The following is a 27,946-nucleotide window of genomic DNA, read 5'->3' as shown; positions in this document are numbered from 1 at the left end:
ATAAAAACAAAATTATAATAGAGCAAGGAGGATTTCTTTGTATAACAATAATGAAATAGTTTTAATTCCAATGATACTTTCAACTCGTCCAATGACCTGTAACACTCAACATGTTCATTTATTGAACGCTGTTAGTACTTTCTTTCTTTCGTCAAACTGTCTCCCGACACGACCCTTGATTCGCGTCTCTAAGATTGATGTCTTCAATTAAAATATTAGAAAAATGACAAACCAAAAACAACCTTAATTTTAATGCCTCAAGATAAACAATCGCCTGTTACCTTTGAGACCTCAGCCTCCCTTTAATATGCGACCAATTTAAATATCATATTATCAAGTTGAGTACCGTGTGCCGTCAGTAGAGTTTTTAAGTTGGCCGGATTATATAATTTTCCCGGTATACTACAATGTTGCCAGTGATATTTAAAAAAATATATTTCCCCATTTTACATATATTGAATTGAATGTTATAAAGGATTAAGTTAGTGAAATAAACGAAATATTATTTTACCTTTATGTAACACAATGATAAACTTGAATTCGTGTTTCCTAAATTTGCTCAGTTATAGGTACAATACATTTTTATGGCAACACTCCTGACAAACTGTTGCTGGAAGGGCGGTGTGTAGCTTGTGTTACTCATTCAATACTTATATCAATACAGAGTTGTTATACAAACATTTATATATATTACATTTTTTAATCAATACATAATGACATAACAAAACTGACGAAGATATAAAACCTATTGTAAATTTCTGTTATATCTTATATACAACTTTAAAAAAGAATATATTTGTTATATCAAATAATATAAGTGCTACAAGCATTAAAGTATATAACATGTTGTATGTATTAACAGCTCTATAAACATCCAAAAACACCCCTAACAAATATATGAGCACTAGTACGCTTGAAGCCTTCTCAGGGTGAGGACGTGTCGAGCTACAATGGACAGGTATGTCCTTCGATTTATCTAGATTTTTCTATTACAAATTAATACCAGGAAATTATAAACTTAGTAGAGCTTGCCGTTTTATTCAATAAATAGGATTTTACATTTATTGTAGCGAGCTTTCTATCAAAGACTCTACGGGAGTATTTCATTTTGTAAGTTATTAACATCTCAATAAATACATATGTATATACATTTATTTATAAAAAATAAGGCTTAGAAGAAATAGTTCTTCCCATTGTAAGGTTTTTAATTAATCCTATTTTGATCTCACTTAAGCAATTGTATTTTATTGTCGGTTGATATAAGTTAATGAATCCCAGAATATTGTTTAAATTGTGATTAACTCAGCATATACATAAAGCAGTCGTTTTGACTGAATAGGAAATTATTCTTTGAAATGCAAAGTCCTTCATGTTTCGTAACGAAACATTCATTGAAATAAATCTGACGATAATTAGCAATTATTTTAAATATATAAGGGAATTATTTAAATGAAAATTATAATTTTTTTTTGTCTTATAAAATGTATAAATTTTAAGCTTAAAGTACCAGGATATCAGAAAAATGTTGAAGGTTCATCTTAATCTTGAGTTCCATCGAGAGCAATTTCCCTTTCAGAAGACACATGGCTTCCCTTCGAGATTACGTTTCTAGTGGTTGGGTTCTACGTTTTATATTGGCTTTATACTAACTTATAATATTAATATAGATGATAAATGTTTGAAATAAAGTAATATACATTAAAATTAATCAATTATTACGAATTTTATTGTCAATATCAAAAAAAAAAATTAACATTTCCATAATGAAGGTTCAATAAATATATTTTGGTCTCATTAACGAAGTGGAAGGTTCATAAAGAGGAGGGAATTGAAACGAAATAATTTCTCGTGTATAATTTTAGGCGGCTGACTGAAAATCGTTTTTGATATACGTTATGTTGCTTACGTTTATCAAACAATAACAACTCGTATATTTAATTGATTGATTGACAATATTTATTTTAATAAGAATCGTAAAAGAAGTTGAAGATATTATAATAAACCTATTAGCTTCTTTATTGATTGATAATATATTATATACTGAAATATATTAAGAATATATATATATATATTACAACATTTAAACAGCATAGAGCAATCTCTAAAAATTATGAGTATTTTTTGTTATAATGTATTAGATAGCCCTTAAACCTACAGCTGGGTCACAAGTCCCAGGCGCTATTGAAGCTCCTCTCCCTGTAATGCGAAAAACCCGGCACCCACACGGTGAATCCATTGAATGCTGAGAGGTTTCGTCTCTACCTGTCTTCTCGTGAACTTCCTTTTTCAAAAAGCCTCATAACATACATACATACATACATATATAATTGAATACAAATTCGTTAACTATTTCGCATAATTAGCCGCAATGATTATAAATATCTGGCGCCACCAGTTTCCGGCACTATAGGCTTAGTATAAGTCCGCATCCTTACACTACATACGAACTGTTCGCTGTTTCTCATTCAATAATCAAAGTTAATTCTAAATGTTGGTATGAATGGGTGACTGTTAAAGCAACGTCTGTAGTGTGGCAATGTAAACTTGGACCAAGCATGCAGGCTTAGGTTTAGATCTCTTTTAGCGCAGGGTTCTGACGATCTCCCCTGGGTAACTTAAACTTGCTACCAACTGCCGGGTAATCAGTTTTCGCTGGTGTTTGTAACATTCCGTTTATAGTGTGACGTGGGCTGGTGAAGCAATGTTTGCTTTTATATCTTCGTGTCACGCGATTGTTTCAACTTAAATCGTGTTCGAAAAACACTTTTTATGTAATTGTTAACATACTGTTGGCTGTACATGTAATAGTTGCGAAACTTATAATATTATGTACATTTAAGATATGTTTTTTGTGTTGATGGTAAATCTTCCGTCTTCTGTCCTCTCGGATCCCTGACCCCGAAAGAAGCATATTGATTTTCTTAATCCAAGACATTTGATATTAACATTACTGTTGTATTTTTTTAATATGAAACTGAGGTTTTCGGTTCTGTTCTGAGTAGATTTTTTACGTTTATTCTAGTTCTAATTATATATTATATATGAATACTTTTTTCTGAATAACCTTCACGGTATAACGCCACAACTTTTTTGGCTGTTTCAACTGAGTTACAAGTAAGTATTTATTTAAATGTACCCTCACGAAAACCTTACGTGAAACAATGTTTAATTTAAGTATTATGTTAGTAAAAATTATAACACACTTAAGTCTGATCGATAACAATATTGATGCATCAACAATCACATTTCCGTCATACAACCTTAAAGATATCTTCCTCGTAATCTGGCCAGTGTCTTCTGGGAGACGCTCCACATCTCACTTGTATTAATAACTTACACCGTCGTAAAAATAAATAACAATTTTCCTCTTAGCTCCTCTAATTACACGGAGATTTTATTCATCAAGATTATTAAGAATACATACATACGAATGTTTTATGATAACATATATATTATAATATTCATATATGTACATATATTATGTCGAGAATTTGATGCCTGTTCATCCTACTTCAAAGCGTCAGTTAACGAAGTTTGAGATTGTTGATGTATCAAGTAGAAAGTTATAGCTATCAGTACATTGTAACTTATCTTTTATGTATATATGTCTATGAACTATCAGTATATATATAATAGTATATGTATAAAAAAATATAAGATTTTAACTGGTTGAGTACCAATAAAACTTTTGCTTTGAACGAGCTCCGTAACCGCGAGCTTTCAGAGCTTCTTCGGTTTATTTTAAAAATACTAAAAGTTTATATTGAATTAAGAAATTAAGACTATAGAAGAATGTGGACATGGTATATGGGTGGCGAATTTTTAAACTAAAAGAAAACTTAAGATAATTTTTTTATTCACAATCTTTTATGAGAGAAAAATTTTAAAAATGTCACGCAAAATGAGTAGTTTTTAAAAAGCACTTTAAAGATCTTTGAAGATACTAACGTTTGATACAGGAAAGTTGAAAAACTTACAGCAAAATGACTATTTGAAGGTCGAGGTTTTTAAATTGATTTGAATATAGACTTTGCGGCGTCCGAGGTTCATGTGAGCATTTAGTGATTTAAAATCTTGCATCTACGTTCAACGTGAAAACACATTTTAAATATGGTTTTTAATTTCTTGATATGCTCGGATTTATATGCTGAGTGTTGTGTGTCAGTTATACTTGCTCGGTGATAAATAACACGATGTCAAGTATAAGGTAGTTGGATGTCTTTATCATATTAGGTTCCGTCATATTCTTGCTACTAATACAATACACATTACGGATTTAATATAGTGTTATGACTAAGGAATCTTTTAACGACTTTTATGACTACAAAACTTTAAAATAAGGTCTATTTCAGAAAAACGTAGCGTGCTTTTAAAATATATAAATGTATTTCTTTTAAATGAAACTTATATTTTCGGTTACTTTTCAGCAACCGTGATCAAGGGCAGATGTTAACGAAACGTCGGGTGTATGTAGTTTTTTACAAAAATAAAGCACGCGTAGTTTATCCGAAAAATATTAGTTTCATTTAAATGAATAAAACTCGCGAAAGTCTTAGACCTCATTATGTATTTCTTTTGTTTGAATTTGTTTACAAATATAATATATTAACTATATTTATTATCATTAGCTATTTAGAAAGTATATCGACTGTTCCGGAGGATTACATTATGGATTAAGGTATCACCTACTTTCATTACCGCTGTGACGTAAAAAAAAGACGAGTGGTTTCTTAGTCAATAGAACGTAGTATAATATATGAAGTATAATATAGGGTACAGTTTATACACCATGTTACGTATTAAAATAGTCTCACTGACCGTATTGTTGACGTATTTTATTCTAGATACGGCCGTCCCCGATATAAATAACTACAATCGATCACGACATTCCCGTTTGATTATTGATAGCTATTTGAATTATTTATAACTTGACCAAAACTACAATACTTCTATGATAGCTGTGTTTATATATTTTTAGTTTATTTCATTCTGCTTCACTTCATCATTCTGTCTCGCTGCTGAAAGTGGTGCCGTAATGTAAAATTCATAGTTTAAGTCAACACGACTTAATATTTCATTGTTGTTTGTTTCGGTGTAAGTCGTAAAAGACAAAAGTGCTACCAAATTGCAAGCCATTGCAAGCCTTATCTTTATTTTAGATTATTTATACACAAAAAAAATCATTTAACTGACAGATGATGTCTATTCGTTTGTAGAAAATCACCTTTTTCCGTTAGTTAAAGCGAAAAGAGTACAAATATATTTCCCAACGAGGATACTAATTTATACATATATAGCATTTCAGTTCTGCAATTTTAGAACACGTTCGGAAGTTTTCTCGTCTTTTAATTAGAAACCTTACTACTTCTAACAATGGCTGATAGATTTCACTTGTATTTTGCTGTTGTTATATAATAATAATAATATTATTATACTTTATAACATCATATTATCAATTTCAAAGGGTTAAAGATATAATACGTACATTATGTATAACTTACTGAAGCAAAACTTACTGTGATCTAAATCCCACCCTTACTTATGACATGTAAATAAATTTTCATCTTACCAACTTCTTTATCCACTCTCGGTCGCCAGTTGTTTATTAAATAAATATAAACTTTTATATAAAAATTAAAAATAATAAAGATTGAATGATTTTTAAACTACTACATGTTTCGTATGTAAATAAAATTGAAATTGAAAATCAAATGACGTGTCATTAGTCGTTACTATATAGATCTTAACTTGTGGTAAAGAAGCAATTTGTCTTTCTGTGTTCACAAATAGAGAATGACATTTTATTTATATTCGGCTTTAAGAAATTTTAAGAGAAGTTAGCAGTTTTTTTAACTATCACATTACAAAGGACGTTTTACATGCTTCATCGTATACATGACATTCATTTAATATATTTTTTTTTTTATTTTGTTTCGTGTAGTCGGTTGAGTGTAGCTTTATAAAAGAATTCCTTTGATTTGATTTTGTTTTGAATAATAACAATTGAGACTATAAAGAGATATATTTTAGTTGTGCCTTCGTTTGTAGACAATGAAAAATATTCCCCGAGTTTCAAAAGAAATTTGTATAGATTAGATTAGGTAGATTGAATAACGCGATTTAGATAGGGGCCCCTTAAACCTACACCTGGGTCGCGAGTTCCAGGCACTGTTGAAGCCCCTCTCTCTACAACGCGATGGACCCGGCACCCGTACAGTGAACACATGGCATGCTGAGAACTTTCGTCTATAAGAGCCTACTTTGACGTCAGTTTCATAGTTTTGTACATTTCAGAGATATGTGTTGAAGTGCTTATCTGTATTAAATTTATAGACAGAAAAGTATGAAGTAGTTTTGAGTTAAATCAATGAAAATTTACAGTATGACATACAAGTAATAATTTTTTTTTTTTACATCTACATATAAGTGCTGATATAGTCTCACTATTCACTATTAAATATATATAAACAGTGTATATGTACATTTTATAACGAAAAATAATACATTACTTAGATAAGATCTATAATTTACAAGACACGTCCTAAGCGCAATACTTTGCGATGGTATCAGGACAATATAAATCCTATAAAAGGGATCGAAAGCTTTTCCCTGAAAAACATTTTCTCCTTGAACCACATACGAAAGATCCTGACACAATAAAACCGGTTCTTTGCTATTGTATAGGTATTACTAACATTATTTTTTTCCAGCGAATTAAGAAATCTATTTCATGAAATGTTGAAACTTATTTAATATAATCGATTTAATTACCATTTTAAGATTATCAATCATTATTTGATTCAAAATAGAGTATGTAATGAACCGTGGTTGAAATTCAGCATGAGTGTAGACATAACAACTTTATTGGTTATTTTATTAAATAGTTTATTTAACGGTTAAAATCAAGCAATAATTCCCTAACACGTGTAAAAGTAATTTCCGAAAACTTGATTGATTTCCACGTCCAGCAAAACATAAAATGGTATTTTTAAAAGGGGAGCTCTGAGAGGCTTCAAAGCATTACAGCAAATAAGTATATCCTGTTATGTAACCGTTTGTTGTTTGTACAATAATTTATAACGTTATATTTGTAAAATCTGAGCTTTTAAAAAGCTAACATTTTTAAAGCAACTGAAAATTATTTATAAAATGATGTAGTCCCGACTATAAATTAGTAAAAGACATTTTTATGTCGTATCTCTCGGACGATACAAAGAGGTCAGATACAAGATATTATATCTCGTCTTTCCCGTCGGTGTAATCATAAAAGATACGAAATCATAAGAAACCCGGTCGTAAATGATATAAAGAATAAAATATATAAAGTGATGTCGTCTCATTCACACAAACAGAAAAACATTTTTTATTGCAGTACTACATGTCATAATGTTCCCGAGTGGCAGAGTTTTTACGGCTTTTGAAGCTAAAAATTGTTCTTCCTCTAAAACTTTTCGTTCATCTGTCGCATGTCGCATTATAGCTGGCCACAAACAGGGATAAAGTGTACAGTACTCTGTAGAGCTTCGCTTGGCATGGCGATAATGAACGGACGGTGTAGTATATTAAATTAAGTTATAATTTTTTTTTGTACTACTTTTCTCCATTAATCTATAATTATATTTCTGGTGTACATATTACAAACTTTCATCGATTTTCACGTAATCAGTCTTCTTATCTTATATATACATATCCTTCTGTTCAAAGTTAAATATAAATCAGGACTTACTCCACAACATTCGGATTTGTTAGCAATTGGTTAAAAAGGTTTTGGCGAAATTTCATTTATGAGTATGCGTTAGACCAGCGGGTTCATTCAGAACGGCTTAAGGATGTGTCACTTTAACGAAATACTCCTTCAGACATGGTCACACGGAGAGAGACTTTATTACAAAGAAGCAATTAGTTATAGGAAAGCTTACAAATTAATTACAAAGTCAAACCGTGAAATTGAAAACCGTATATTTTTTAAAATGTCATAACAAAAAATCCTCATTCCTAAGTAAGTATTACATTAATTTATTTGCTGCTTATTGGGAAACAGATTTTAATAGGACCCTATATATATTCTTCTTCCACTGACCTTAATTCCGATTAACAATCATTTTATTAGTAATTCCAGTGACGGAATAACAGAAGCAATTTTGTGTTATTATTTTGTTTTCTTTATAAATAATATTCACTAATTAACTTTTTTTTTATATATTTTTTTATACTCGAATCAATGCATGTTTATTGAATACTAATGATAATTTTAAAGAATGTATTTGTTTTGTCTCAATGTTCTGTTTATTGTTATATAAAGTATTCTGCTAGCGTTTACTTGTTCTGTTTGATTTTTCGAGGCGCTATAAATTATTAAATCCAAAACTTTTTATACGTCTCATTGAAAAATATTGAAGCTGCTCACACCTGGAGAAACATCAGAATATATAAACGAGATCCACAATGTATTTTAATCATTTTTAATACATGTATGGCTTTTTAAAGAGAAAAAAATTATTTGAAATTAAAATATAATTCTTATATTCCATTGCCTTTCACGAGTTATTCTTATTTTCTAAAGTATCTGTTTTATTTTAAAAAATTAAAATTAGATAGTATTATTAGATATATATAAATTAAATATAGTTACGCTAACATCGTGTTTGATACGATCTACATGTTTTAATTGTGACTTGTCTTACATAACACAGTTACATAAAATTTAAGTTTCTGTTATTAATTCTTCTTATAGCTTGTAAATTAATTTCAATAATTCTTATTTAACAAGCACTATATACTGAAGCCTGTCTCGTACAATAATAAAAATAAAACTATAATATCGACTAATGATAGTGTTCAAGTGAACGAATCCGCGGCCAGGGTTTGAATGTATAAACGGCCAAAATTATTTTGTTATCAAGCTAAAAGCTTTCTCATTAATTTCACTTCGTAAGGCAATATTATAATTTAAACACTGCCTTCTCGAAATTTATTTATTAGATTCGTGAGATCATTTACAATGAATTATTCCTTGCTTGTATAATATGGATATTGCTTCGACTGCAACGGGAGAGTTGATTAAATTGTACTTTCATCTCATAGTAAGGTATATTTTCTCTTAAAACTTTTCTAAATTCAAATTAACTGTATATTTAAAGCAATAACGTTGCTTGATTTACACATTAGATGATATAACAGAAGAATATACATCAGTATAGTATTTATGGCCTTTAGAAAACAATATACATATTACGTAATATGTTGAAACAAAGCGAAATACTGCAAAAGGCGTATTAAAAGCGCTTAAAGCTGACCTTGAGGCACTCCATTTTTCTAGCTGCAGCGCTTTTTGATACAATGTTCTATCAAAGCCTCTCGACGCTAAGTAGATTGTAGATGTCCCAGTTCTGTTTGCATCCATTAGACTTTGTTGACTTCAAATTTTGTCCTCAACTTGAAGCTATTTAATTACAAACTATATGTATTTATCTATTACACTAATTTGATCATCTTAACATATTCCCCAAAAGAAACTATGCAGTGTACAAATAGTTACATTTTGTTTATGTTTAAGACATTGAGGGTAGACAGATATATTTTATTAGAGACCCGTCCTTCCACGTGGAGGAGCCAAATATATCTGGGTTCACTTAACTTGGAGCGAGTAACTAGTTAGAAGATTAAGTGACTCAGATCTAACGCGGAAATTACTCTCAAAAGAAATACTCTGCCTCTGTTATTTATGTATCGAAATAAATTACCTTAAATAAACGATTTACATCAAATTAAATTATAGAAATACATTTATAGCACATTATAATACAATAATGATGAGAATAGCGGGTTATTAGTTAGAATTATACCGAAAGAATTGTTGAATTTGAAAAATAATCTATAAAAAAAAACGGAATTTTCAATTCTTTTATTTCCTAACAGTTTTACAAAGTTTTGTACACATCACACGGCCTTAATCTAATTTGGTTATCAAAATACGTTTTTGCTCTCGTATATTCCTGATACATTTTGCGTAAAGCTAGATAGCGTAAACTGAATAACGTATGATAAAGGAATAACTAATGACGAAAAAATAGGAGTTTTAATCATAACGTGCTAAGGCTTTTACTGAGATGGTGCGCTTACAATCTAAAACTACGCCTATATTTGTCATCATGTATGCGAGCTATGATCGGATACAAGCAGTTGTATCGCATAGAAATAAATAAACAATGATATGAAGAATAATAAAAGTATGTCTACCTATAATACTAACTGTCAAACGTAGGCTTATTGACATTCCACGCGGACGATGTCACATGAAACAGTAGTTTAAACTTTTCTTTATAGCAATTTTTTTTAACATAAGTAATAGACATATAGGTGAACCTAATAAATCAATATAATATTATTTTTATCTCAAGCGCCGCTCCCTCGGCGGTGATGAAATAAGAAATATTTCTCTTCTCGTTTTATGATTGGAAATACGATAAATAAATTATTCAAATCTATTTTCTTGAAATTTACTCAGGTTCATGGCGATGTGAAGTATGGATACCGAATATGCTATGAGAATATCAATTTTTCTTATGAAAGTAACGGAGCCACGAATATTTAGTAAAAAAATATATTTTCTACCTTTATTTCTTTACCCATATAACTGAATAGTTTAGTTATATATATATTTATAACCTGCATAAGAAGAGTTTAAAATGATTATGCCACCACACAAGACAAGCTAGATAAAACCTGAAAACTTATTTTGGATTTTTTTTTATCGAGTTTGTTTGATAAATCAATGTCACGTACCAGGGCCGCATATTACAGTAAAAGGTAGCTTTAACGTGAGGTGCATGAGTTTGTAGCTGACATTGATCTCCCTTTGACATATGGGCGCCTGGTACATGTAAAAAAATAACCATCATTTTTTGAAGTTAAAAAAAACTATGTTAAAAAAAAAACTATATTTAAAAAATAATAAAATTTTGGTTACTTTCTTTCAAACATCAGATTTTTCCTAAAATTATGTTGTTTGGACTCTTGCGATAATTAATTCTTGACTTGAATTGAATTGTATATTGAAATAACTTCAAGATGAGTATATTCAGGTATACTAGGCATATTCAGTTTTGGTCATTGGGAGAAGTTTGAAGATCTGATAGCATCAAGCCGGCGGGTGGAGAGGCCCTCTTCATCTCTCTTAATTCTAGTTTTAAAATCTGCCACCCATTTTGTAAGCGACATATATTGAGAAGCAGATTCCGCTTGTATTTAGATCATGTATCGAAAAGTCCATCTAACAAGTTATAACGTAGTCTACAGTATAGCTAAAGAGGATGTCAATCCAATAATACAGGTTTGCATCAGCCGTCAGATCGCTCTTGATTCCGTTTTGAATCAAATCTCCAAAGTTTGTTTTGTGATGTCCACTCGTTTATAATGAGGCTATAATTATGTATGCATGCAAAGATGAAACATCGCATACTATTTGCATAATGCCTTATTATTTATACATGAGTTTGGGAGGGAGTTTAAAACACAATGTTTGCTTATTTTTTTTTATGCTTTTTATAAATTCTTTTATATTTTTTGTCTATTATTATTTATATTTAGGAATCTATTTCAGCGTATATTTTAATGCGACGTCGTAAGTAGTTTATATTAGTTATTACAGACTAATAATTATATTACCAACTTGGCATTAATATACACTTAACGTATTTAAATTTATTAATAAAATAATTGATTTCAAAGTTGTCAAGTAAATATTATTAATGGTAGATAGCTGTAGATACCTGAGACGCGTTGATTTAGCTAGTCATAAAATATATATAAAAATGCGCTAATTTTAAATATCTTGAACACACACTGAAATCAATAAAAAATAAATAATGTACGCTAAATAAATCGGACAGTTTTCATCACAATGAATGATTGACATTCTTATATTCTGTAGCTTTTCATACTTTCAAAACTAATTACGTAAATACATTATAACAAATTACTCTGCTTTTAATTCCAAGCTGACGTGAACATTGATATGGGAATTCACAACTATAATTCAGTGAACAGATATATGACCCTGTTCCTTTACAACTAATAACGACTAAACAATTAATACTTTTTTTATAATCTTGTACGTCGGTCGACACACGCTGAACTCGTCTGAAATGCCTCCACGGCTTACGAGTCACTTTGGAAACAGTAAGGTGTTTGTTATCGATTTTTTAAAACGTGCTGGGAATTTAACACCAAGTCAGTTTGACTAACATTGTTCGGAACACCCTAGCAGCGATAAAACGTTTTGCACTAGATTTAAAGAGCACTTCTAACGGATGATTATGATAACGGTAGACAAGTATTCTATTCTTCCAGGTTACCTGCGGTCATGTCAAAAAATTAACAATACTTATAGTCATTACAGTGGTGAATAGATAAACGTTTAATCAAAAATATTAGACCACAATTATTGCATTCTCATTAACAACATTTACACAGCCTTATTCCAGATTGGCGATTATCAAACTCCGAAAGTAACTTACCTGATTATAATTTTTGTAATTATATTGTTAATATTTAAGTAAATTTTGAATTTATATGAGAAAATACAGAATGAAAAAATTGATCAATTCGATCAGGGATTGAACCTGCAAATACTGAAATATATCGCTTCAGTTGCTTTTCCAACTAGGCTATCGTGTCTTGACTAGAGTCGATGAATTTATTAATAAAATTAAATCATTCCGCGCTCATGACAAGATTTTATTTAGACAAACAGGAAAGAAAAATTAATACAAACGGAGCAAATTTTGAGTATATATATATATTTCAATATAAAATTCTTCTTTGTTCTCAAACAATTTGAAAATTCTAAATGAAAGTAAAAACAAAAAGTTATAGTAATTGCAAACTAAAACGAAGCAGCACTAAAATAGTATTTCTGTAATTGTCTCCGCGTGGACAGATTAAGGCATATTAAGGTTATCAAATTTTCTAACAAGTTGGACTTAATAAAAATTTCGAAAATCTATAATATGACTGAATTTTCTAAATTTACTTATCAACTTAACAATGTCCAATCTTTTCGTTTGTCAATCTGTTAAGGACTGGTGTAGGCTTCATCATAATCATTCTATACAACACAGTTTCAATATCTCCGTTTTGATAAATGAAAGTACTTTTGTTATGTGCAAGTGTTTTGTACCTTAGTACGGTTCACGACGTTGACGTGATCGGCGCCGTAAGACATACGTGATGTCGTTCAATAACCAACCGTTGTAAAGCTTTCGTAATGATAAAGTAACCTTACTCGGAAATATAGTTTTTTATGTAAGTTTTAACTTCACGTCTAAACTAACGTCACTAGTTCATTTACTATTTGATCTATGCAAAGTTATGTAACAGAAAAATAAATAATCGGTTACAACAAAAACCAATTCTTATTTACAAAGCTTGTAAGTTAACCCAATAAGAAGTACCCTAATGTTAGGGTATATTCATTTTATTGTCTAAACCTACTGTGGTTTATAGTACTTAAATGAACTTTCTCTGCATATATAATTGTGGTTCATTTGAGATAAATATTATATTATGAAGGGAAAATCATTATTCATCTTTATTGTCCTTCTAAAACAATACTAAGCTCATAGAATACCACTAGGATTGGTTTGAGACACCCGATACTTCAATATTCTATTACATAGTTATCAATTCGAAGTTTTATATTAAATCAAAGATATCTCCATTCGGATTTTGAGTTAACCGTACAAATTAACTACACAAATAAACAGGCATTTATATAGCTTTTAAAATACTGTTGATATTAAGTAATTCGCCTAACCATTCGTTCCCAAATCAACTGGTTATTCCTGAAATTCATTGCTCATACAAATATGAATCAATTCAAAAATAATTCCTTGATAAATTAAGTTGCGTGGAAGTAAGTCTTGACTTTGATACTGAAATACTAACACAAGCTTTCACTGACGAGTCAGTTTATATTTACAAACATCATCTTTGGCTAAAGAAGAACAGTTCAAATAGTTAAAAATTACAGACACATTAAAACTACCAAACTATTCATTAGATTGTTTGGAAAAATTTAAAACGCTCACTCACTCACAGTATTCATTAAAACTATATATAGACGAGACGAAACCTCTCAGCATTCCAAGGATTCACCGTGCGGGTGCCGGGTTCATCGCCTTACAAGGAGAGGAGCTTCAACAGTGCCTGGGACTTGCGACCCAGGTGTAGGTTTAAGGGGCCCCTAACTAACGCGCGTTAAACGCTCACCTCCGCCGTCCAAGCTCCACTTTCACGTGTAATATGAAAAAAGTAATCATTATAAATTTGCCGACTAAAAAGTTTATTTACCAATACTTTACATACATAATGATGAATGTTATGAGAGTGGATTTCGTAAAGAAGGAACATGTCGTTTTTTTTTTGAGGAACAGACTCCCAACGTAATTGTTAATTAATATGTTATCAGTTGAAGTTAATTTGGATTTATTATAATTATTCATAGTTATGTTTAGGAAGTGTTGTTGCTGCTTGATAATCCCAAAATTTTTTTTAAATAAAGAGACTTCCCTTATAAAATTACATAACTTCACGAAAACGAAGGACGGACAAAGAATGCCTTATGATTATGATACCCTTACAGTTAGTAACTATTCTTATATTATAAGCTCGGAACATTTCTCAACGGATGATTAATATTATTTTTCTTTTATTCTCAATAGAGTTGTCAGTTACTAGTTTGCATCTAATGTCAAAAAATCTAATTAATTATAAGATCTTAAAGGCATTAAATCTACTTTTGAATCCGAGGCTTCCGCTGTTATGAAGATAAAGTGTTAAAGTTTCATCCCTGTAATTCTGAGAATAAATTTGCTAGATAACCATTAAAAGTGCCGAATACCTTTTACACGCCCTGACTAAATTAACTTTGAAGTTTAACAACTGACGCTCCGATACATCGGCTTTAGTCCCGGTTAGTTTACCAACTACAAACAAGTAACTCTTTACTGCTGTAATTGCATTTTCCTTTACTTCAAGAGACAGTTCCTGCTGAATTTCAAGTTTTTACGTGAGAGAGAAAATACTTTCGGTTTGATAGCCTTGCGAGCGTAAGAATTTTTAAATAATATTTGTTTAACAATCGGTTTTAATGAAAACAATCACGAGACTCAAGTTGTCTGTAAATATCTAGTGGATGATGACAAATTTTGAACCACTACACTTGAAATTTCATATTTGGAATCTAGTTAAACGACGCTCACATTTTTTTTGTACGCTATGAATTCATTCGCACTGGATTCGTGGATTTTGCCGTCTCGACGTTTTTATTTGTTGGACAGATCATGAATACTGTGTGGAGAAAAAAGAAAGGATTGATGCTCACATAAAATTAGGAAGATATCTGAGATAAAAAGCACTTTCAACCATTAGCTTTAAATGAAATTTATTTCGAAGATTGTCATTTAAGGAGTAATAGACATCAATAACTAATTGATTGATTTTGTACCTGTGTGCATACCAGTGATGTTTTACAGGAAACAGTCAGGAGGTCAAACAACAAAGTGTCCCATATGTGTGGTCCTATAGGTTCTTAACTATATTAACATCTGACTTCAAATTATAATCTATTTCTATAGGAAACTAACACGTCTTAATATTTTTACCACACCGCGTTACTCCGTCAGAGATATTAATTTAAATGTCTGTTATGTGTGTTGTTTCACATGCTCGCTACATTAGCAACACTTTATACTAATAAGGTTCTATACAAACGTCAGCTTGCCTCTGTGACGCCAAATCTACATTAAAAATGCATAGAACGTTAGTCATACAGCCATCCGCTTGATAGTACACACGCGATTACTAACTGTATACAGGGTGATTTATTTTTAACAATTTTAATTTTCTTAAACTTATAACAACATATTTTAGGAATTAATTCTATATATTGTTGACATTTTTATGATTAAACCGACTTTACTTAGCATTGGCCGTGTTCAAGCGAAGAGAAAATGGTAGTGTCCGTTCACGAAATTGTTATTTTATGACATCTCTGAAATGTTTTCTCAAATGGCGCTCTCGGATATTTTATTTAACGTTTTCAAAGAAGGAAGGTTTTCCATTCGATTATTAAAAATGTTTATGATTTTGTTCGATACGCTGATAATACTTTTTTCTAGTTTTTTTATTTAATTATTTATTAAATAAACGAAAACGCCGATTCTTTTGTGGCAAGTAAATAATTTGAAATAATTGTTTTGAAAAAAAGATGAACGAAACTTCAGTTCAAGAACATAATATCTGCCAATCGATAAGATCAAAGTATTTTGTTTCTACCAATACGTTTACCTGATATTGATGTCATTCAGTTTTGAACACCATGTATATTCCAGTTCTAGTTTCGTTAAACAAGGCCTATTTCCTAACAGCGAGATTGGACATTGATGACTGCAGCGTGTTTAGGAACACGCTGTTCGATTTATGTTCGATAAAGTAATTAGAACAATCAATACATCATAATTTTTTGAAAGCCGTGCGTTCTATTTCATTTGATTTCAAAGGCTCTATTTATTTTCTTATTTAGATATAACATTTTATTGTACCCAAAGGTAACATAACTATTTGCGATGCAGAAAACTAACAACATGACACTTATAGAGTAAAAATCATCTCTTCTAGACACGAAAGTGGACATACTCGTAGTTGATATAGGATTGTCTATATTGTGTTGACGAAAATAGTACAAGCTATAAAATTATATATTATAATTTGTAAAGATATACTTAATTTTTTCTATATACAAGTAGAAATGAATTGAGAATAGAATTAATGAAAGTTGCTTAAACTAAAGGAGACCAAACGGCAGTCTGAAGCGAACTGATATTAAGTATGTGATGACGTCGAAGAGTAAAGTAACGAGAAACGCTTAGTAAGATGTCAAAATCAACAATATTAAAAGCATTGCAAAAATATGCCGAAATTAAAACAGTAATATATTGTTGAATGTCTTCGATAACTTGGCTAATGCTTACCTGGCCAAGTTATCGAACTGGACAAATTATCTAACTCTGAACTGAGTAATTTAATAAGATGGGGCAAAGGTACCGAAAAACTTGCTACATCTATGGAGAGGCAGTTGGAACTGCTAAGCATTTGCTGGTGGGATGTAGGGTTCTCCTAGATAGCGGTCAATACTCGCGTCGTCACGATAGGGTTTTAGAAATCATACGTGAAGCTGTTAGCCTATCGGTAGCAAGAGCGCAAAAATAAATAACCAACGATCAATAGCCTTACACTATTATTAAAGCGGCTTCGGATTGGACTTTAATGATGGACACGTGTGAGAAGCAATACAAGATCCCAGAAGATACTCGTATTTGTGCATTGGCCTCCAGACCGGACATATTTTTATATTCGCCAATTTTAAAGCGCGTTATACTAATAGAGCTCACGGTTCCTTGGGAAACCAACATCCCCAAAGACCATGCCGTCTAGGTCAATAAGTATTACGAGCTCACTGACGAGCTCACTAAGAATATGTTCGTTGTAAATTTGTATGCGGTAGAAGTATGAGCGAGAAATTTAACAGTCAAATCTCTCTACAACCTGCTAAAAGACTTAGGCCTGCCAAGAACTAACATCAGTTTATTCTTGAAACGTGCGCCGAAGGCAGCTCTAGCAGGTTCGTTTCATATTTGGCTAGGTAGAGAGAGGATGTTGAATAGTGGAGATGAGCGTTTAACGCGCTTTAGATAGGGGCCCCTTACACCTACACCTGAGTCGCAAGTCCCAGGCATAGTTGAAGCTCCTTTTCCTGCATCGCTATGGACCCGGCACCCGCACAGTGAATCCATGGAATGCTGAGAGGTTTCGTTTCTCTGTTATATCTGTTCAGTTTGTCTGTAAGGCTAGGTGTACATAATGTCTTATTTTTACCGATCTTACTACAGCGAACGTGTTTTAAGCTGGGTCGATATATCAATTAAATTGTAAACTAAAGTAAATACTATGACAGTCACGTGTCTTCGTCTGACAAAACAAAGAAGTTATAAAAAATTTACACAAATAAAGACTCTAAATTAAAATCTATTTGTGCAGATGAATAAGAAGATACAGAAGATTATCTTAAATAAATATTTAAGTAGGAATTCATCTTAATATATGACCGTAAGCTCAAAACCTGGAAGTTTAAAACATATATATTATTCTAATGCTTAATATTAGGACGTGATTACTTTTTCACAGTATCTCGTCTGTATTATCCGACCTGGGTTTACCTGTAAGTTTGAGCTACTTTTTATTTATATGACTTACATCCGGTCTCAGTCATAAATTTGAAAAAGCAAAACCAGTTTAATGTATCTCCAAATACCTCACTTTATTTTAAAAGAGAGCAAATATTTAACTTTATTGGAATCTTTCTTTCTTTCCTCGGTATAACTCTACTCAAGTGAAGAGATTGAGACAAGAGGAAAAGCGAGCATGTTGTGGTGCTTTAAGACATTAATGACATTGTAACTAGAGTTACTGTCTGTTCCTTGGATGCACCAAATACAAGTATGACTTGGTCCCGCTCTCGCCTCAAAATGTTTTGTGGTCTGAAAGCAACATGAACCATTATTTATTTTGAGCTTGAACTACATTACAGAATACAATTTCTGGTTTTGGATTTTTTCATTCTGGTATAAAATAATTGTCTTCATTAAATTAGTTATTTAATGCTATAGTTATTTTCGAGAATTACACAGTGTGACAGCTAAATTCAATGTCGGGAAGTGAATACACTACACACTAACGCAGTAAGTAGTAATGAATAAACATTAAGTCACATATATATTTTTTCAACCACCGTCAAAGTTTGAAATTTACAAAAAAAAGGTATATTTTGTTCGTTATTAGTTTCATGGTAACGCAAGTTTTATATCGGCGTTAGCGCTTTGTCACATTGGTCGTTTTTTGTCGCGAGTTACGCTCTAAAGACCGAAGAGATTAAAATCTGAACACGCCGTTATAAGTACCGCGTCCGAGCGAAAATGAAACAAGAAAAGCGACAGAAGACAAACGTCTGAAGCCTTTAAATAATTAAAGCCTCGCCAACACCCTCCCGGGCATAAAGAATAAACTCATCAATTAAATTCCGACCGTAACGTTTAACGAACGCATAAAAAAGTTGTCAACTTTTTGTTAATTGTAATCTAATTCAAATACACATTTTAAATTTGCCTGAAGCAAGAAATTAAAGGACGATTAAAATTATGGTTGTAACTTTAGTTGTATTAAAAAAAATTTAATATATAATAAATGTTTCGTAAAAAATAATTATGTATACATTATAAAGAAATGCGATAGTCCATTTTGTTAATGGAATTCTCGTGTGTTTGATCTTATAGTTTTATATACTCTATCCGAAAACAAACCCTATAGAATGTAAAGAGCTATATCAAAATCGATTCAGACACGACGATATTATAGGATATTATAGAAGATATATAAATAAATATCGTTTTGAAGCGTAACTTTGTAAATGCTTTAAAAATGTCAATTTTCGATATCTATAAATAGTAAATTTTCTAGCTGGTTCCGGGTAATTTATATTATTTCCAATTAGAATATTTTTTCTTTAACATTAATGTATTTCAGCCACAGCTGCTCCGTTCCCGTGGGATGAAGCTTGTATTATTACGAGCCATTATGCAAATTTACTTCTTGTACTTTGTTATTTGGATCAATAATTTGTTAGACGATTATTGCCAACGGTTCGTCAAGGCATATATATATATGTATATACACAGACCAAAATAAATAAAAAACACGTAGTATCGGAGAAACTAATTTTCATTTTAATGTGTTCACACGAAAATCTTACATAAAAAATACATATATATATATATATATATGTATATATCTCGTTAAGATGATTTTTCTGTGAGTGGGTTCTATTACTATGTTATCCTTACAATTTCACCTTTATAAAAATATTGTATGTCAAAAATATAACATAGTAGTAAAAATTAAATGCAATTCTTAGTCCTGGTTTATCGCTAAGGTATTTCAGTCTGAAATAAGAATAATATACAACATCGTTAACTAATTGTCGTAACAACTTTAACATTTTTAGTTTCATTGTAAATAAATACGATTTAAACAAACAGATCATCTTAAGGTTTTCTGTGTTATAGAAGGTTACTAACAGTAATGAAACTCGCAGGACAGTTTGTGGTGAGCTGTTGGTATGTGACAGCGATTCCCGATGTCATAGACCGGGGTCTGGCTTGACACGAATACCCCATAGGTAGGTCAGAGGACGTGGCGGATATGTCAAACAGGAATGTTCGTACCAACGACGACATCTGTAGCGAGCTAGAGACTAGTACCAATAGCGTTCACTTTAGACTTACCTTTCTATAGATCTCCCCAAAACCACTTGAAGTTCAAATACACTTATAATGCATAAATATTCTAACATAATCATTCATATGATCGTGATTCTAAGATCGAAAGATGGAACAAAATAAATATATTGTAACTTTTTAAATAGAGAGTGGCTTAGATTTAGAAACCGATCATTCATGAAACAAAGTTTGTTTTCCTTGGTTCTCCACTCTATCATTTGTTATAGTGTATTTCTTATATTACAGATACTTTCAAAATATATATGGATATTATTATTAGTTTACACTTCTATATTTGTCTATACAATGCTTTCTATGGTCCAACCTTAAATGATATCCGAGAATAAAAGTAATGTAAATTCTGACATGTGTATTTTTATTTACGTAAAAACATTATCTGTTACACGAACGTTCTGACTGGATAATTAAATCTATTAATATTGTACGTAAGGCTTCCACTGGATAATATATTTAATATTTTTCAGAAATCGTATTGAAAGGACCGCTTCTAAACGTTGGCGCGGCTCGATCCGTCGCCTCATAGCGGCCACTGTATGTGAGTTAAACAAATTAATTCTTTGACAAATATTTGTGAAATCATTAACAGCTGTTCACAATTTAAACCTCTTAGATATATCCTCGATTATTGTTGTTCGTTATTAGGAATTTGAACGTAAACGGAATAATCCTATATAAAATAAGATTTCAGTATATAGTTAGTTACCAGTTTTTGGACTGATGAATCTACGTTGATGCCGTTGATGCTATCCCGTCTGAAGATTTTGTAATGAGACGAAGCAAGGTTGTAGTCTGATGCAGATCATAACTTCTTTGATGTTACGATCTTTGAAAGTCACACAGAAACATTCATACGCCGATATTAAATTAATATATATATATATTTTTGTCTATCTTCAAATTCTAGACAATCTGTCCTGTTTCACACACGGCTGCAGTACTGGTTGGGTGTCAGGGGTTCTCGGTAACGAGGCTCTGACTGGTGGAGCCTGGCTGGCTGCCCTGCCATGCCTGGTAGCGCTGCCAGCCGCTCCGATGTTCGCTGTGCTGGCAGATAGCAAGGGACGGAAGGCCGGCGCTTTTGTTATTTGTATAAGTTTTATTGTAAGTCCTAGTTTTTTTATATTTTATTTAGTCCTTCAATTTTAATATAAATTTTCGGTCCACTTTGTAAACGGCCTTCACTTGATGAAAAATATTTTAATGTTGCCAAATGAAAATCAGCAACTGTAAATCAATATGCATTTAAAACCCATCAACTTATTTACAACTATAGTGTTTACAGTCAACATGGTAAAAGCCTTTTCAAGAAGCTTGCCATGTATAGAAAATTAGCTCGTAAAATAATATTGGACTATTTTATAGAGGTCAACACTAATTCGTATCCCTCAGAGAGACTCGTTCTCAAGTTTATATCTGTCTGTCTCAATTTGATAATATAAGAAATAGTTTCGTTTATTAGTAAGCTTTTATTCGTGAATGACGCTCCTTTTATTGTTTTGTTTTCATTTAACAGTAGTTTTATTTCACTTCCTGTTTGTTCAGCGATGAAAACTATGTTGGTATTTTATATAATTTATTGTAGATAACATGCGTGATTTAATATCCTGTATATTTCCCGTGATAAATAAAATAAGTTATTTGTTTTACTTTCAGAGGACATATTTTTTAACTAACGGAATTAATTTGTCATGCCGTTATAAAAGCGTGTTTGCTGAGCTCGTGCTAATAAACAAACGAGTGCATCATATTATATATATATATATATAGAATAACAACATTGCGAACACTTCAATGTTGAGTCTGTTAAAAATGGAAATAGCGATACAAACGAGATACAATATATTGTAAAAATTAATAATTTTTAAATAAAGTTACCTCATCGTCTTATTGCGGGTTAACTAGATAAAGTTGAGGAATATGATGTGAAGCCACTACTAAGGAACTACTCAATACATTTTATCTCAAAAAATTACATGTTTTGAACCTGGTTAGAAAGAATTCCTACCACGGTATTCAGTAACTCTGAAGATACGTTGCAATGTCATACAATTAAATAGATAAGCTGGTCGCTGGCCGCGTGGTTTGGGGCTCGCGGCGTGTGGGTGGCGCGAGTAGCAGCGGGTGCTGGAGGGGCCGGTGCCCTCGCCCTGGCCCCTCTGTACTGTGCGGAGATCGCACCAAGAACCAGAGGTTTGGCAGCCATGCCAGCACTCGCTTGCAGGTAATGGCTACATATAAATAAAAACAATATTTTCTGATGTTCAATGGTTCTCGGTTACGGTTACGGGTTTCGCTTACTTTGTAGTTTGTAGCAACTGATCACGTACAGACGAGATGAAAATTCAATGCATTTGCAAAGGAATCGAAATGTCGGGACTATGTAGTTTTAAAATAATTAAAAACAAAATGTAAATTTTAAAATTTTAGCATTATTTAAGTGAATACTCGAGAAAGACTTAAGACACATTAAATGACTATAGCATATAGCACTATTGATTCTGATATAATATTCAAATGTATTCAGAAAGAAACAAGGTTTTAATTTAACTTCAAACTTATCTAAAAAAATGATCAATTTTGAAGACTTTGTAATAGATTTATGTTGTATTTATATTTAAAAATTAATAATTAAATTCATGTTTAAAGTCACATGTTTCAAGTAAATAAAATTTAACTACTATATATAAATATATTTAATATACTTGTGGTTCAATAAAAGTTTTCGAGATGTAGATCGTTGATATCTTATAAGTAATTCAGAATGCTAACCCCGATGTTTCAGCTGTGGCATACTGTTCGCGTACGCAGCTGGCGGAGTGTTGTCAGCGCACGCCTTATCTCTATCGATGGCTGGTCCACCTGCTATACTACTGTTCTCACTGATCTGGCTGCCGGAGACACCTTCGTTTCTTATTAGTATTGGAAAAATTCAGGTATCTATTTCACATTTTTTCTACTTATGTAACACCGTGACGTATTTTAACTATATTATAGTCGTTATTTTTAATAGCAAATAAAATTCAAAGGCAATAATTTTATTTTAATGGTATATTCGGCAAAAAATCTTTTATCCCATCGGTCTGACCTATTTGAGCAACTTTTATTTTAAGATTTATCTATCGATAGATAAGCACATCCTCACAGAATTGTCGTTTACGATAAATTTCAGGAAGCAGCAAAGATTATGTGCTGGTTTGATGGTTCAGACTTCAGAGAGGATCTCACTGACGTGATCGAGCAGCAAGAGGTCAAGATACGGATCTCAGAAGGTTACGGGAGGAAGGAGCTGCTGAGGCGACAGGACTCGGACACCTTCAGACCCATGCTGAAGAGAAGTAGCGGCCTCGAGTCGAACTCGGATAAAGAAAAGGACGACCAATCTGTGTGCAAAGAATTATGTGGGTTTGAGGCATATTTTTTATTTATAATTGGAATTGGATGGGGTCAGTTATCACCCTACTTGATGATTAGTAAAGAGGTTATCTTAGATGGTAGTTATACTTTCTCTATACAAGCCCTTCCTTAAAGACCTCTAAATGGTAAATGGAAGGAAACATAGACGTAGACAAATGGATACCCTTTGCTGTATGGGAAAGAAGGCATTAGCATACAACGACAGGACGAATATTCGCTTTGCATTTGGTAGTTTCATGATGATGACTTTTTAAACCCATGTTCAAAGCTGTCTTGATTTGTTTTAATGAAATTGCCAACTAATGCCCATAATATGTACTGTGGATGTCAGTCCGTCGCTCATCATCACGCCGGGCGCTCCTCTCGTGCGTGGTTGTGGTGTCTGCTGCCGCGGGTTCCGGCGCCGTTGCTGTCAATAGCTTCGCAGCAGCGGTCGTCAGGCATTCCACGCACCGAGTACCCGTCCTTAACGACACGGCGTACAACTTCACTATATATAATGGGTATTAAATCTTATTACCGTAACATTTGGATCTAAATCTTTGAATCCACTGCCGTTGGTGCTTTATAATAACACTAACATTGATTTTTTTTCAATAAAACAATTTTACTCTCATTGGATAAAACTGTAAACTAAAATAAAATATTCAGGAAAAACTTAAATTATTTTCTAACCCCATTTAATATTCCATTTAATCCACAGGACAGTTCCAAGAGCTTTATTTGAGTCGTCTGAGGCTGGCTCTGTGCTGTGCGGAACAGCGCTCGTGCTCGGCGCAGCAGTGGCCACTGTTACCGTCGATAAAGTTGGCAGAAAGGTTTGAACTCTCAAATTAATATGACTTAGTTTGGGACGGTCACCTAACATGTTCCTTGCCTGAGTTTTTTCGGTTACCTTACAATCAATGAGATCTAAGACCTTCGCGAGTATTCATTTAAATGAAACTAATATCTTTCGGTTTACTATGCGTTATATTCTTATTTTTTAGTAACTACATACCCCCCACGTTTCCGTTACTTTGCAGCAACCGTGAATACGGTCACAAATATTAGTTTCATTTACCTCACACTTGTCACCGGTCAAATATGAAAAAATCTTACAAATCAAGAGTAGAATACTTCCTAGAAAATTTGTTTTAATATTAAGTATTAATAAATTGTAATTTCAGACGCTGCTTCTTCTGTCTTGTTCCGGAATCGCGTTCGGTTTGACAGTTCTTGGAATTTACTGTGATCCTCAGTTACGGATGCACTCTCGCTATCTCCATAGAGTGTGGCCTTTGAGGAAGAGCACTTACAAGGAGAAGGTGATCCGAGACAAAACAGATATACCTTCGAACTACACGTTATACACCTCAACAGTTCCTCTGTTAAACGACAGCACAAAACCGTGGTATAGAATCAGTGCAGAAGATCACAATGTCACTGAATCTGATATGTCAGTGAAATACGAAGAAGCCGGTGACAAAGAAGAGGTCACGATATGGTTGCCAGTGGTTCTGCTGTCCATGGTCTTATTTCTGTACAACATCGGCCTGGGCTCTATACCTTATGTACTGATATCGGAGTTATTTTCCGTTCACGTGAGTTTTATTATGACACGATTCTTTGAAAAAGTTAACCTTTGTTTTGATGTCAGTTGTTTTAAGTCCCGTTTTTCTTGGTATAACAGTATTTGAAAATAATCCACATTTAGGGAAGCAAACTTAGTAGTAAATTTTAACGACCCGTTCCAAAATTATCCTCTGAATATCTACGAAAGACTCGCTGTTTAAAAGTAGCTTTATATGATAGTACTCAAACCGTGCCTCATTCCACCAGGTCCGCAGTCTGGCTTCTAGCTTCCTGATCGCCTGGATGTGGATAAGTAACTTCCTGGTCCTTCGTTACTTTGGGACTATCGCCATCTCGCTCGGTCTGCACGCCACGTACTACATCTGCGCCTCCATCACACTCCTCGGCGCTGGATACATTTACTTAGTGATTCCCGAAACCAAAGGCAAGAGCCGGACCCAAATCACAGAAGCCTTGCAAGGACCCTGGCTCCTCTTTAAAACGAAACGGAAGAACCAACGATGACATTCAAATTTCAAACTAACAGAAATGAGGTCGGTAGACGTTTATTAACCGTACATACATGGAGTTGCGCTTAAAGGTTAGCTTTTTTGGCCCCAAAAAAAGATTTACTGATATTGTTTAATAAAAGACGGTATTTCATATGAATTTTAGATTAATATCGTGTTTTAAATGGTGTGCTCAAGGTATTATTGATACTGAATATTTACATTATTGAAAACTTGATAAATGAACCAGATTTTAGTACGTTATAGGTAAAACAAAATGTATATTTATCGCCGCTTACAGATAGCAAAGCATGTTACATGAATAATATTCATATGTGGTATATATGTGGTTAACTTATATATAATGTTTATAGAGAGAACTAAATGATAGATTAATTTGTTTTTTGTTATATGGTAACACAAAATAGTCGCAAATGGAGGAGCTTTCCCCTGTTGGTGTGTTTAATGATTTTTATACGTATTAATATATAATATTTGTGTAACTAAATGTTCGTAATAGCAATATAATTTTAGCCAATTGTCTCGCGTAAGAATTGTGTCAATTAAATGTAAGGTTTTTATAGACATATATTAAGCGCAAATATTTAAAGATATTGAATACCAACCAATAGATCATTATCAACTATAAGGAGATATCGGAAATATATTTATTTAAGATATTTAATATTAATTTACCATTAAATTTATCAATATATGTGCCTTTGACAAGTCGATCTATCAAATGTTCCATGCCGACCACACAGCACGTTCTAATTTTGTTATCCAAATGTTCAACAAAACTTTAATTACCTCTAGATTTTCGTTAGATGTTTTTAACTTCGATGTCTTAATTAATAATTGTTTATGGTGAACTCTATGGCCGCAAATATTTTTATGGCCTCGCAAAAAAAAAAACATTTGTCTTACAAAAAAAACGAACAGATATCAGAAGAACATTTCATATTATAACTATATATCAAAATTATTTCTCTCTACAAAAAAAAATTCATATATTTTTATAAATAAAAAACAAATATAAATGCCCAAAAACTTCAGCTCACACGGAACGGCATCTTAAATGTGTTGCTAGTCAGATTCTCATTTATAAATACTGGGTATAATTTCTACAGTTTTATAACAAAGCAAAAAACCTTTACCACGACCGATATTAACAATAACAATGAAATATTATAAAGAGCATACAATACCCTTACTTACGGATAAGTTAAACAAATAAAATATTAAGCAATCCTACTGGGAAAAATAGCATGTTCGAAACAAGTTTCTGTATCATTAGTGAACGTACATTAAAACGTTTGATTATTGTTGGCAAGCGGGTTATCACGGTTATAAACAAATAAATGTTATAACTTTATTAAGTTAATATAAAATTTCGACGGAGATATCAAACATCGAGGCGGGCCGTTACATTCCGTACTAATTATCTCATTAATACAAATATGTTAAACAATTTAGTATTTAAGCATCATAGTTTCAACGAAACAGTGATAAGAAATGTTATTTAATGTAAGACGAGCAAAACAATATCGTTTTCTAAGTAAGCGTTTATAATATATATCTTTTGTTATATATTAGTTATTTGTCCTCATTATGTCAAAAGCTATTTATATTTCAATAAGCAAAATAAAATAACACTGACATATTTATTTATTTTGTCAGTAAAAACATATAATATTTTTCTTACTCTAGATACACGAAAGAGTTACTATATAATGTATTTTAGATACGACAGGTGTTTAGTTTTTAAGAAAATACATACATGTATAATGAATAATAGTCTTTTTTTTTCCTAATACTTTCCGATAGTTTTAGATAAATGTTACGAATGTATACTTGTAATATTATAAATAATAACCCTATTTTAATAAACATTCCAATCCCACGTTTAAGCAGTAATTTCAGCTGTTATAACTTGGAGTGTATAAACCCAACATCAAAAGTGTCCAGAAGTTCCTAAAAGTAATTTTAGAATAAAAAAAAATATAAGCTTGGAAGACACGAATTACTCCACAACACATACATATGTATGTTATT

General features: G+C 32.0%; 1 protein-coding gene across 1 annotated transcript; it reads left to right on the top strand.

Moving 5' to 3' along the window:
• The first annotated feature begins 929 nt into the window (after nucleotides 1-929).
• On the top strand, nucleotides 930-27,629 carry LOC116775228 (solute carrier family 2, facilitated glucose transporter member 8-like). Its single transcript, XM_061524738.1, has 10 exons — nucleotides 930-958; nucleotides 20,879-20,949; nucleotides 21,319-21,515; nucleotides 22,472-22,635; nucleotides 23,197-23,347; nucleotides 23,584-23,812; nucleotides 24,160-24,331; nucleotides 24,532-24,646; nucleotides 24,998-25,411; nucleotides 25,650-27,629. The coding sequence occupies exons 1-10, from the start codon at nucleotides 951-953 to the stop codon at nucleotides 25,905-25,907; spliced, it is 1,779 nt and encodes a 592-aa protein (XP_061380722.1). The 5' UTR covers nucleotides 930-950; the 3' UTR covers nucleotides 25,908-27,629.
• Nucleotides 27,630-27,946: the final 317 nt, after the last annotated feature.

Source organism: Danaus plexippus, chromosome 25, assembly GCF_018135715.1.
Source record: "Danaus plexippus chromosome 25, MEX_DaPlex, whole genome shotgun sequence".
Classification (NCBI taxonomy): domain Eukaryota; kingdom Metazoa; phylum Arthropoda; class Insecta; order Lepidoptera; family Nymphalidae; genus Danaus; species Danaus plexippus.
Note: the sequence above shows the minus strand (reverse complement) of the source record. Positions and strands in the feature narration are given on the sequence as shown.

Excerpts from the sequence above, each read along its gene's own strand:
- LOC116775228 (XM_061524738.1), top strand. Across the intron at positions 21,516-22,471 it reads TTATTTGTATAAGTTTTATT|ATAAGCTGGTCGCTGGCCGC; the intron begins GTAAGTCCTAGT and ends ACAATTAAATAG. Across the intron at positions 22,636-23,196 it reads ATGCCAGCACTCGCTTGCAG|CTGTGGCATACTGTTCGCGT; the intron begins GTAATGGCTACA and ends CCGATGTTTCAG.